This window comes from Limanda limanda, chromosome 22, assembly GCF_963576545.1.
Source record: "Limanda limanda chromosome 22, fLimLim1.1, whole genome shotgun sequence".
Classification (NCBI taxonomy): domain Eukaryota; kingdom Metazoa; phylum Chordata; class Actinopteri; order Pleuronectiformes; family Pleuronectidae; genus Limanda; species Limanda limanda.
This window is the reverse complement of record NC_083657.1, coordinates 17,448,732-17,461,942: the sequence shown is the minus strand read 5'-3', so window position 1 is coordinate 17,461,942 and position 13,211 is coordinate 17,448,732. Positions and strand designations below refer to the sequence as shown.

The 13,211-nt window shown below is 42.2% G+C and overlaps 1 protein-coding gene across 1 annotated transcript; it reads left to right on the top strand.

Moving 5' to 3' along the window:
• The first annotated feature begins 2,221 nt into the window (after positions 1-2,221).
• vgf (VGF nerve growth factor inducible) lies at positions 2,222-8,259 on the top strand. The gene is made up of 2 exons (XM_061066300.1): positions 2,222-2,281; positions 5,112-8,259. The coding sequence occupies exon 2, from the start codon at positions 5,162-5,164 to the stop codon at positions 7,370-7,372; it is 2,211 nt and encodes a 736-aa protein (XP_060922283.1). The 5' UTR covers positions 2,222-2,281; positions 5,112-5,161; the 3' UTR covers positions 7,373-8,259.
• The last annotated feature ends 4,952 nt before the right edge of the window (positions 8,260-13,211 follow it).

The window sequence follows — 13,211 nt, the reverse complement described above, 5'->3', positions numbered from 1 at the left end:
TCAAATGATGTCTTCCAGCTCAAGCAAAGATGATTTTTTATTTACACTTTGCTGATTGTCATCAGACAGGTCCCATCAGACAGGATGAGAGAGTTGATATGTAAGAGCTCAGTAAAGTGTTAGAGGTGCACTACTAATTCAATGAAATTGGCACTTACTATCTTTGAGGGATACATACATAAATTGTAAATGGTCTTTTTTTATTCTTGATGACGACTGAAAGGGCTTTACAGTGCCGTTTTTAAATTTCACCCTTTCATACACAGATTCAAACAGAACCCCTGGACTCTTTTTCTACCTTGGATTGTTCCAGTATTCTCTATCACACACAATTTGGAGTACAGTATCTTGAATGAGTGAAAGTTGGGTTGACTCACCAACCCTCTTGTTTGTAGATGATCCGCTTTACCTCCTGAGCAACTGCCACATGCATATAGTTACAAGAAGCTCCAGGTTACAACTCTGACGTGCAAAGAGATGAGTGCCAGCAAACACATTGGTGGGTTTTTTGAGCAGTAACATTTACAATTACATCACAATAAAATCAGTGTCAATCCTGTCAAACAACAAATGAAAATGTTTGGGAGAGAGCAAAGTATGTGCTTGACTTCAGATTTTTTTTTTCTCAGGCCCAAATATAAACCATTCTGAGATTATACCCAGCAAACATTTTAGAATGGTGTAAATGGTTTTGTAATTATATAGCGCTTTTCTAGTCTTGATGACCACTCAAAGCGCTTTACAGTACAGTTTTACATTCACCCATTCACACACACATTCATACAGTGCATCTAATCGCAGCACTTTGTTATTCTATGGGGGGGCCATTCGGGGCCCAAGGACACTTCGGCATGCAGATGGGTCAGACTGGGGATCGAACTGCCGACCTTCAGGTTGGAGGACGACCACTCTACCTCTCAGCCACAGCCGCCCAGGGTGTTGTCAGGGGTTGAAATATAAAGCTAAAATTAGAACTGAACCAGGTTGAAACCTAAACAAGCATTGAATTTGGACAGTTCCTTTTCCTGCAAACATAAGTTAATTAGAAAAGGTACTTTATAACCCTTTTTATAGTAACAAACATGAACTGATGTCAAACATTCCAATACTCAGAGGCAGAAAAAGAGTTCATGGCAGAGCAGTGGTTAGATGGCAGTGCCGGCGGTGAGAGAAATGAGCCGTCCAAATTAATAGAGATCTGACAAGTTGGCCAAAATGCTTGAATCAGATGGTATGTGATGATCTGTAGCACTGTTCCCGCTGGTCCTTAAGTACTGCGATAGGTGGGAGGGGATTGCTGAATAAGATGCAGGTTTTGAAGAGAGTTGGCCAGCAGCACACATTATACAGGAACAGAAGCAGAACAGGGACAAAGTAGAGAACAGGCAAAGATCCTGTTGCAGTGCCAACAATCCTGAAAGTAAGGGTATGAATTTACACCTGCATATCATTTAAAACATGCGTCAGGTAAAAGGTTGTGTGTCACAGACCTGTCGTCAATCCCCGGGTGGATGCCTCGCTCTTCCCCTAGCTTTGTCTGTCTGTCTGTCTGTCTGTCTGTCTGTCTGTCTGTCTGTCTGTCTGTCTGTCTGTCTCTCTCTCTCTCTCTCTCTCTCTCTCTCTCTCTCTCTCTGCAGTCTCCAGAGCTGCAGGATTCAGAAAACAACAACTATTGTTATGTTTATTATTATTATGATTATTATGATAATTATGATTATTATTTTTATTATTATTATTATTATTAGTAGTAGTAGTATTAGTAGTAGTATTATTATATAAATTGTTGCATCTTTACATCCATAATTTACCGTCGTAACCTGATGGAACTGTTCCTGGTCTCCTCTCCGCCCCTGACAGAAGATGAAATGCACATTCATTCAGCTGCTTGTGTTCATTCAGCAGACCCAGCACTGCAGCTAATTGGCTCCACCGGAGAGGGGAGGGGGTAAGAAGAGTGGGTGGGTGAGGTTTGCTGAAAAATCTTATGAATGAAACCCAGCCCGGTGACGTCAATTGGGACCGTTTGACGCATGAATCACGTGAGCCACGAGGGTGGCGGTATAAAGGAGCCGCAGCCGCTGCCCGTGGTCCTGAAAACAGACGCGGGATCCCAGGAGAGACGCGTAAGGAGAGACCGCAACTCGGCAACAAACAAAAACAACAGTGACGACACGTAACATAAGACAACAACAACAGCTGTGAGCGTGAGAGCAGCACTTGCAGCAGATCGGAGGCTGACGTGACGAGGAGGGGGACCTGGAATCGTCCCACTCAACTGCAAGTAAGTGTCAACTTGAAACGACTTCGCTTTCTTCAGAAGGAAATCTCATATCTATCACTGAGAATTTATTTAATATCTCTAGTGTTGTGGTTTATTTTTTTGTTTACGTGCAGAGTTCTTTTCACATAAAAAAAAACGTGCAGAGAAGGGGGCAATTTTCCTTGATTGTTGGGTTGCAGGAGATTAAAATTCCTTTTAGATGAATGAGATTTAGTTATTAATTACATGAATTCATTTCAACAGCTTTTACAGTCAATTGTTTATAGACACGCAATTATTTGGTTGCATGATTTGCATCTCACGTGGAGGGTGAATCTATTGTTTCATCGACTTGTCATATTCCTTTGTTTATGGTTTATGGTTTATTGTTTATGGTTTATGGTCACCACAGATGGTTCACCAAAATCATCATCATCATCATCATCATCATCATCATCATCATCATCATCATCATCATCATCATCATCATCACCGTCATCGTCATCATCATTGTCATCATCCCAATTACCGTTGCTTCCTGCCCTCATTACGTTGACTCACTTTGACAAAAATAACCTGATTGAAAAAGGAAGTAAATGGCACAGCTCTGTAGCCTTTGAGTACATTAGGTTTCAGTAATGCTGATAGAAAAAAGGTTGGGATACCACAGAGATGATGACAGATCCTCTGACATATCTTAATGTCTTCATAATACTGACGCCCCTGTTGGTTGGGGGATATTACACTGTCTGTGTAGGAGGGGGAGGGGACTCCCCTGTTGCTGATTCCTGCCCCCCAGGAGCAGATTATTCATCTGCCTTGCTGGTTTAAAGTGTAGTGTGATATACTTAGGCTGTAAGCCCACATGCACAGAAAAATGTGACAGATGCAACGAGCCAATTCATTTTGTACATAGAACATTCGATCAGTCACATTAGATGCTGTGTATGTTAATAATTCATTATATTGCACATCGCACTTCACACATCCCCTGCATTTTGCCTCGCCTGCAAAATATGCCCTACTCAACCAGTCTGTTGGTCTGGTATTGGCTTTTCCTGTTCTTTTTACGTAAAAATAAAAACTCCACTGGAAAATTTTAACTCATTTTATCCCTTAACAAATATTTTCAAACATATAAACTAACCCAGCAGTGAAAATCCCTGCACTTGTTGCAGTCATGAATTGAAGATTCAAGCAGCAGCGTCAGGAGCTGTCCTCAGTGCTGAGCTCCATCAGCAAAATGGCATTCCAATGTCGCAGCAATGCTGCCTCCTTGTCCTGAGGAGGCACATCACTGCATATGTTCATATCTCCCTGCTCTGCCCACACCTGATAAGCTGCATTAGGGCTTTTCAGTCAATCAAATGCCAGTGCCTTCTTGATCTTCCTTGGCTGAACACTCAATAACCACGCGTTGGAATTATAAATAGATTCATGGTTTCACATGTGTACTATCACATTTGACAAGAGGAACATGTCAATGTCAGCGGAGTTTTTGTAATAATATATGCAGCATTGTTGCAGTTCATAAACAGTGACCTGGGATCCATTATCAGCAGTACAGAATACATTCTCAAAACCTTGCTAAATTAAAAAATGTACCTTTTTTGGGTTATTCATGATGTTTTTCGTATTGTTTATTTATGTTTTTTCCTTTTTATGATCCAAAATGGATGCACAGAGGAAGCATACATCAACAGTCACTTGATTTAAAGCACCTGCAAGGTTATTTTTAGCCGGTTATGAAACTGGTCTTATCTTAATATTGCTGCCTCTTTATGACCTCAACAACCAATGGGAGAATAAGGGAGAAAATTGTTTTTTTCTATAAACTATTGTCGCGAGCTGTTGAGCACTTGGCCAAAGGCTAAAGGCTAACCCATACCGACCAACGCTCCCAAGTCTGTTCCAACTCCAGGGCTGTGTCTCAATTTAGGGGCTGCATCCTTTGTTGGCTGCCTTCATAGACTGATTGCATCACAGCGGCACTTAACTCCCAACTCTTAAGCTCCTCTAAATGCGGTCAACACATGTGTTCTTCTAGCCAAAGCAGGCTCCACCGTGGGTGGAACAAGGATTCTTCCTGGACCAACATTTCCCACAATTCATTGCGCTTCAGTGACAAACTGTTTTTCGAAGATGTAATGGCGGCAAAAAGCAAGGCCAAATAGCTACTGTAAAATCATCATGTTTTCAACATTTTGAATCAACAAAAGAACTTTTCATTTTAGCTTTGTTGCTAGGCGATGGTGATGCCAAGAGGATATAAACGGATGCAGTCCTTGTTTCATGCTATATCATTGCAGTAAAAAAAATCCATAACACAGAAACACTACCGCTTTTGTCCATGGAGGCGCCAAAATCATAGAAACGAGAAGTTCCTTGTAGGAGCTTTAATAGTGAAGCTTCAAACCTACAGACAGAGCAGACAAAAGGTTAATATAGTCCATGGCTGACTACAGATGATATATTATGATCGATTATCAGGCAAATGGGCAGGGAAAGCCTGGTGAGTGTACCCGAGGGCAGACAGACCTAAACTATCCCAACCACTACCTTTTTGCTTCTTCTTTTTTGATTTTGTCCTTTTTCATGATTTGTTTATCCAACGGAAGTTGAAGCTATTTGAATATGATCTCATGTTGAGCTTTGTCACTCCCAATATGTTATTTCATAATATTCATTTCACATTCCAAAATCAAATTACTAACTAATTAAGTATCGCATGTATCAAACCCTTACTATATGTCACTCCACATAAACACACTACTTCCTGTATTGTTTAATCAATGAAGGGTTGAATCCCTTTTTGAGAAACTGAAGATCTATTTCTGTTTTCTCTCTCCAGACATCTCTGATCAACCTTGCTACTCATAGCAGGTCCAGTTCTGAGTGGATATGACTGGGTACCGTAATGCCTCAAGTGTCCTTACCCTCCTGGTCCTGCTGACAGGAGCTTCCTTCCTCCAACTGTCCAGCCCCAATCCTATCAAAACCCCTGGAGAGATTCATAGCCCATTTAGAAATACTCCTCCTGGGCTGATGGTGTCAGGAGATGGGGAAAGAAGGGATGAGGAGAGACGACCATTAAAGAAAGAAGAGGCAGAAGCAGAAGAGGACCTCTTTAAAGATGTGGATCCCAAAACACTTGCAGCAGTTCTACTGGAGGCACTAAATCATTCACAAGTAGAGAGAAGGATGGAGGGAGAGGAGCACAAAGGGATAGAAGAAGAGATCAAAGCCGAGAGAGGGGAGGTTAAAAAAGAGGAGGAATTCAGACAAGTGAGAACGATGGAAGGATCCGACCGAGACAGAGATGGACGGCAGGAGTTAGAGCTGCTGATGGCCACGCAGGGGAGGGAGCAAGAAAGAGAGGAGGAAGAGGAGAGGAAGAAAGCTCAGGAAGAAGAGGAAAGGATGACTGAAAAGGTGACAAGTCATACTACAAGTCAGACAGTCCAGGTCCAAACAGAACAGCAGCCCACAAGTCCAGATAGACAAGTTGAGAATGAGAAGGGTGCTGCTCCCCAGCAGGGACCAACCAGCTCTGAACAAGGCAATAATGAGGAGGAGGAGCAGCTCAGTCCAGAGGAGCTGAGGAGCCTTGAGACCATGATGAAGGAGTTTCCTAGTTTGGACACAGCCACTAAGAGGAATGGGGATTCAGAGCAAAACCAGAGAGAGAGCCGAGGTTACAGTAACCAAAATTACATCATACCAATAAATAAAGGTAGCAACCTTGCCATGTCAAAGAAACTGAGATGGCAGGAGGAGACGCAGAAAGCCCTAAGTCTACCAACATTCAAGGGAGGCAACTTTATGGATGACTTTGAGGACAGTAACTATGGCAATAATGCCGCACAGTCTCAGCCTCCAGCAGAGCAGGAGGGGATGGAAGGAGATGAGCCAGAGGAGCCAGAAGGGGAAAAGGAAGACGAGGAGGCGTTGAGTCCAGAGGAGGAGGAAGTTCAGGCCAAAGCAGAGCAGGAGGAAATGAGGAGGCAGGCAGCTGAGGCACAGAGAGCAAAGATGGAGGAAGAGAAGTTAGCCGACATCGCCTCAGACATGTTGCTGCGCTACATGGTCAAACAGAATAACGGGAACAAGAAGTACAGTTCATCTCTGTCCAACGCTGCAGAGGACAAGAGGTCTGACGAAGAACAGGAAATGATTGAGGACGACGATATCGATCCCCAGACTATTGACAAGCTGATCGAAATTTCCAGCAAGCTACACCTTCCTGCCGATGATGTGGTGGACATCATCAATGATGTGGAGAAGAAGAAAAAGAAAGACGTGCCACCTGAGCTAACGTCACATTGGCAACAACCTCTAACTCCCCTGTCTTCTTCGTTCTCATCCAACAATGGCTTCTCAACGTCACAGATTTCCAACAAGCAAAATAACCAGCCTGTATCAAAGCTATCATCTCCGGCTGCAAATCTCCTCAAAACTTGGTTCCAGGAGAAAACAACAGCAAAATCACAGGATGGCTGGAGCAAACCTGTAAACCCTCTGCGCTCCAATCAAAATCCATGGCCCAAACCTCAGAAGACGTTGTCAGTCAAACAGGACCTCTGGCGCAAACCACCCAAGTCTGTTTGGACTGGCTACCCTTCTTACCCCTACGTTTACCCATTCTACTACCAGAGGAAGCCCTACCCTGACTACTACCCCTTCTATTATCCAACTCCCCCCAGACCCAAACCCCGTTACTACCTCCCCAAACCTGCTCTCACCCGCAACCGCTACCTTGGAAATTCTGTGGATGATGCCAACATGTTCCCTCCCAGACGTCGTTATTACAGCTGGATCCAACCTCAGCTGGAAACTCCAGCCACAGGTAATCAGCAGCAACCCTACTACACCCGCTACCCCCTCCCATTATACCCACGTACATTTCAGCCAATTCCCAAACCACGTTCCCCTCCTCGAATGCCAGTAATCTCTCCTCAACAGAAGCAGAGATATCACTCAGCCCTGGCACCTGCAGTGATGAGAAAAGAAGATTATTATGTGGCTGGAAAGCAGTCAAACAGCAGCAACCGTGACGATCTGGAGAGGTACATACAGCAGATACTCCTGAACAGACCACAGATGTTTGAGTGAAGCACGGATACGAGTGGGAATAGGGAAAATGGAAAGGAGGAGAGATGACCAGAAAAGAGTGTATTTCTTTATTTTGCTGATGTTTGGTTTTGTTTTTCACACGTAACAACTTTCTTTCTAATATTTGGGTTGGTTGTTATTTGGACAAGGACAATACAGAGGACTTTTTTCTTCCAGAATTAATCTGGATAAAATTAAACTTTGGAGGGGAATGAAGGGAAAGATACACATCTACTCTCCTCCTGTGTGAAGGCGGAAGAACCAGGATGAACGTGGTCTGGTGGAAAGCACGACATGGCAAAGAATTGTATCATGCAAGAACTTCTTATCCAAATTCCCAGCATGACAACTTTCTCCATTTGGACATTTTAATATGCCGACAAAGGAGGATGCTTAAATATCTTGTGATCTGTACCTTTAAAAAAAAAAATCGATTTCAGAGTCAGATGAATCGTGGGTTGTGATGACGGCTGGAGGAATTTCACTGTAAACACACACAAAAAGAACATTTGTGGGATTATCTCAGGCAGGGAAACATTCTAAAAAAGATTTCATAACCATAATTCATCAGAAAAAATATGCACAATTGAGCCAAAAGTTTGTGGACACCAAACATCATATATAATATATAAACACAACAAATGGGGATTCTGACCATTTCTTTATGGACATTTTATGAGTGGGGGGTATTGTTGAGTTGAAACACAACTTGGCTAAGACAAATTGTCTACACAACATTGGAATCTCTATGAGAGCTAAAAAATATCACTGTATACTAGTGTGGGTGTCCATATACTTTTGGCCATATTAAACATCAACCCTTGCCCAATTCACCTTATAGAAATCAAATTAACATCATACATAAACCGGGACTGGCCTCATGTCAATGTCACTCCGTTCTTGTCTTTTAAAATGAATATATTTTATGTAAATATATCATTTTGTATTATTTGTATGAAAATGCAGCAAAAAACCTCATTAGAGGAGCACCTTTTCATTATGTGTGGTCACACATACCCACCAAAGCTATTTATCATGAAATATAATGTACCAAAAAGCTTATTTCATACAAGGGCAGTGGAAGCCATGCTTACACCACTGTAATGGCTTGGATGACTCATCCTTTTGCATAACTTCAATTACCTTGTTGCCATGGCACCAAACCCTGGCCAAACTCCATACAGTTGACACCTACAGAGGAGAATGCAGAGGTGGAGGCAGCCCGTTCTTTAACTAAACAAATTTTTAAAGGATAAGACGGTTTCAATATTTTTTATTGTCATTAAATCCCATGAGAAAAACTAAGATTGTGTTTCCAACCCTGACTGTTGCTCTCAGTCCCTTGCCTGAGACATCGTTTTTTAAACAACTCCCCTCTATGGTTGAAAGATACCTACCCAAAGTGTCCCTTAAGCCCAAAGTTCCCTTCACCGCAATGAAGACCAGTTGATGTGATCTCAATTATACATCATTTGTTTTTCATTCATCATCATCATTACCTCAGAGTCTATTTTTAATCATTTTCTAAATGTTTCATTATCATCATTGATACATTTGATACATTTTTAGGTGGGAAAGTTGTTTCCAAATTGAGCAGAAATCTGCTGCCTTACATGTCACTGTGACATTCCGCCATGGTGCTCTTTATTTTTCTTCTGTCAACTTGATATTGTCCATAGGAGACAGGCTGCAAACTCTTCTGTTATGGAATCAGATGGGATGATGAACACAAATCTCAGATTCCACTGAGAATGGGAACAGTTTGCTCATATTCAGGTGAATCTGTTCAAGCCGCAGTTTGTTAATTATCATTAGTCACACATTTCACGGCTCGGATCGGATGACAGTGTTTTAACAATTATAAAATGTGCAAAAAAGGACTGTACTGCTGAGATTTTCTTTCTCTTCTTAAATGGCTACTGATAATCAGTAATCAATAAACTGTTCTTTATCACCTTCTTCCCTGCTTTTCAAATATGTCCCTGGGAACTGGAGTAAATGTTACTCTTTGGACTGTAGGTGTTGTTTGACCTTTGTGGCCGCCTGTTGCTAAGTGACGAGCAAACCTCAGAATCTGTGTTGCCAAGCCTGGACAGAATCATGGCATCGACAATCTAGCAATGAACAAATTAGTCAAGGTCATTCGTCAAACGTAAGAAAATGAACTCAGTTGAAGAAAAAAAGGTTTTTGTATATTTTTGGTTTTATTTTCTTGCTGTTTTCGATAAGATTGATGAGGAATTTACAGAATAACAAAGAGAAAGGAAGATAAAAGGGGCTGATATGAGGGTAAAGTGTCTGCACGTTTCTCTATACTTGCATTTAAATTCTTTTTTCGTACAAGCATCAATTAAAAAAAACATTAAAAAAATCTTAAAGCTAACAGAAACAACGACATTGGTGTACCGTATGATCAATGTTTGAGTCATGTATGCGGCAAGTATTGTCCATGGTCTTTCTAGATGTACCTTGTTGTAACCATCGTAATAAACATGCGTTTGCTGGATGTTAAGAGGCGCATATCAATGACTACTTTGGCTACACATAAAGAAAGAAATAAAGTCAACTATTTTTATTACCAAAACGCTTCATTGTGGATACGGATGATTGATTATATGTGAGTCTGAGATATGACAGCAGAGGTCCTGGTCCATCTTACTGAATACATATATTTTTCACTTATTTCAGGGGCTCATGAACGTGTTACAGGAATATTGTTGAAAACTCCTCTTAGTTAAAAGTTACTATTATATAGGTTAAAAGTAAATGGTAGAAAACTAGTCTTGATGACTACTCAAACCTTCACAGTCTCACACATTCATGTATGAATCTATGTGCAGCACTTTCTGCATCACACATTACCCACACACAAGGACATTCATATGACCCTTGTTTGGGGAGAATGGGATCCAACCGCCAACATTTTGGTTTGTGGAAGACCAGCTATACCTCCTGAGCCACAGTCGCCCCTTTGTAATATGTTTGTTACACTAGTGAGTGAAATTACTCTGTGGGACCACTGAGCATTCATGTTTTAGGCAATCTTCCTGTAATGAATTTTATGAACACGAGAACTCACGACAGTAACTGCAGCTGGCGTCATTTCTCTATGATCTCTTGACACACTTCACCCAGGCCTCCATTGGCATAGGTGGTGAGTAGATAATGAGTAGAATTTCAGTTTTCGGTGAACTATCCCTTTAAGCTCAGCGCAGGAAACTCAATTTGAGATGGGAAACACTACGGTGCAGGATGTAAGAGTGCTGAGAGTCTGAGGGCGCAAAAATTGACTGCTAGTTGCCGCTAATGGCTTCAAATTTAGGTGATGCCACAAATGGCTGCTTGTGAACATATTTGACCTGTTTTTGTTTAGTAATTTGTATCAATAGTCCCTGCACTGTCTATGTCACTGTCATTAGATTGACTATCAGAGTAGCTCCCTCAGTGATGTTCTGGTACATTGTGACTAATACAGTCTCCTACTGGTGAAAAGATCACGAAACATAAATACAATCTATTGTTCAGAATGACAGTCCTCTGTGATCCCTCTGTAGGCTGAGAGCTGATTAGACGGTTACTAATGGAACGGATGGTGGAACAGAGAGCAGGATTTTTCTTGCTTTGAAATGTCATGCTGCTCAGAGGTGGGGTGTTCAGCAGGGGGATTAGAGGTTAGACTGAGTGCTGGGGGGATGTGCAGCCACCCACACAGACCAGTGACCACGAATGTATGTCTGTGTCAATGTGTGAGAAACACTGAGGTGTTTGAGAATGAGCCGGCTGATTGAAGGACTGTCGAATTAAGTACGCCATTTCAACCTGAGAACAGATGTGGGAACTCTCTCTATGTGTGTGTGTGTGTGTGTGTGTGTGTGTGTGTGTGTGTGTGTGTGTGTGTGTGGTGTGTGTGTGTGTGTGTCAGATGCACAAAGATAAAAGATGGAAATGATAAATGAGACATTTATTAGTTGATGAGACTTTCAAAGCAGAACTGGAGGCAACGAAAAGACGCGGGATTAAATTAAGTATAAAGCTGAACTGAAATACAATCAAGTGAAAGGCTGCAGGTAAAAATAAACAAGAAGAGAATGTGGAAGAAGAGAGAGCACAGCAGATGAGAGGGTGAAGAAAAAGTAACACAGGGCTGGGCAGAGGCAGGGGGGAGGGAGAGACTGTGGGAGGGGGAGGAGTGGAGTGGTTGATGGTTGCAGCTCTGCCCACGGAGAGGTGCAGTGATTCATGATGTCACGTGGTGAAGACTGGGTGACTCATCCACCAACATCATCATGCAGCCACTGCAGAGAACCAAAACACACACACACACACACACACACACACACACACACACACACACACACACACACACACACACACACACACACACACACACACACACACACACACACACACACACGGTGCACATTTATTAGACATGTATTCAAACCATAAAATACAACCAGTCCTGTCAGTGTCTATCTCACTGTAAAATACAACCAGTCACTCAGTGTCTCTGTCTCACTGTAAAATAGAACCAGTCTCTCAGTGTCTCTGTCTCACTGTAAAATAGAACCAGTCCACTCAGTGTCTTTGTCTCACTTTAAAATAGAACCAGTCCACTCAATGTGTCTGTTTCATTGTAAAATATACGCACTGAGATATGTCTCTGTTTTCTTTGGAAGGCTAGACTCAACCGGTAGAAAAAAAAGGTGTTGGTAAAGTCATGCAAGAAAGATTGGGCTGACAAAGTGACTGACCACAACACAGAGGGCTCATGAGCTGAATGTACTCAGGGACTCACCAAGAGATGTGCTCGTCAACAAAGAAAAGCCTCTCCAGGTAAAATTAACCTGACAGATTGTATTGCTCAGTGGCCCAGTGGCTAAGTGTGGCCCGCAAACAGTGAGCCACAGGTGATCCTGAGCTTCAGCACAAGAAACAACAGGTTAAATACAGTTGAGTAGTGAAGTGACACATCAAGTAACAACGGTTCATAGGTCGGCCAAAGCATAACGACCATGAGGTTGTACAGTGATGGCAGAGAAGTGGTGTTCTTATATCCTGTGGTGTCAGCATGACATTTATGAACTTCATTCAGTTGTGTGCTTCAGGTTTTTTCCTGGGATAGCGAGGCTGTGGTTCAGGGGACAGAGCGCGTCGTCCTCGGAGTCCATCCACCCCCTGGAGGACACACGAGCCGTGACACAGTCCACATTCTTATGGTTGCTCCAGACCAGAAACTGCTGTGTGCCCTCAAGCCAATGATGCCACTCATCCAACAGCATCTTGATGGGTTCCCACCATCGTAATTCCTCTCAGCCGGGCTGAGCTTACTGGAAAGGAATGCACAGCTCAGTGCGACGGATCGTCACATTTAGGCTGTAAAGGGGAGTCTTCAGGAGGGATGGAGGCTGGCAAGTGCTCACTATTCCTTCTATTTCAGAATTCAACCAGCCTTAAGAGCTTTATACAGTTTGCAGGATGTTATTGATGGAGTTTGAGTGATTTTGAAATGGAAGTAGATGACACTGATTGGTGTTTTTTTGTATTGAATTTCATAGAAATATGACTTTTGTGAAATCTTTTTCCAAGGTATTTGTTGATTATTATGAATTGTTGTGACGCTTTGTATGCAGATCACATTGCAAATGAGGTTTAAATTGTTCTTTATATTTGTTCAGACAGTTTAAAAATGTTCTTCCCTAATAAATTTGTTTGCATCAGTGGCCTCCTACAATATCCAACAGGTGGATATCTTTTCTCCTTATTTTCAATATTTGGGTTTTACAGGGTTAGAAGCTGCAGTGGGGTCTGCAGATCTCACACTGAGTTAGACTCTTTC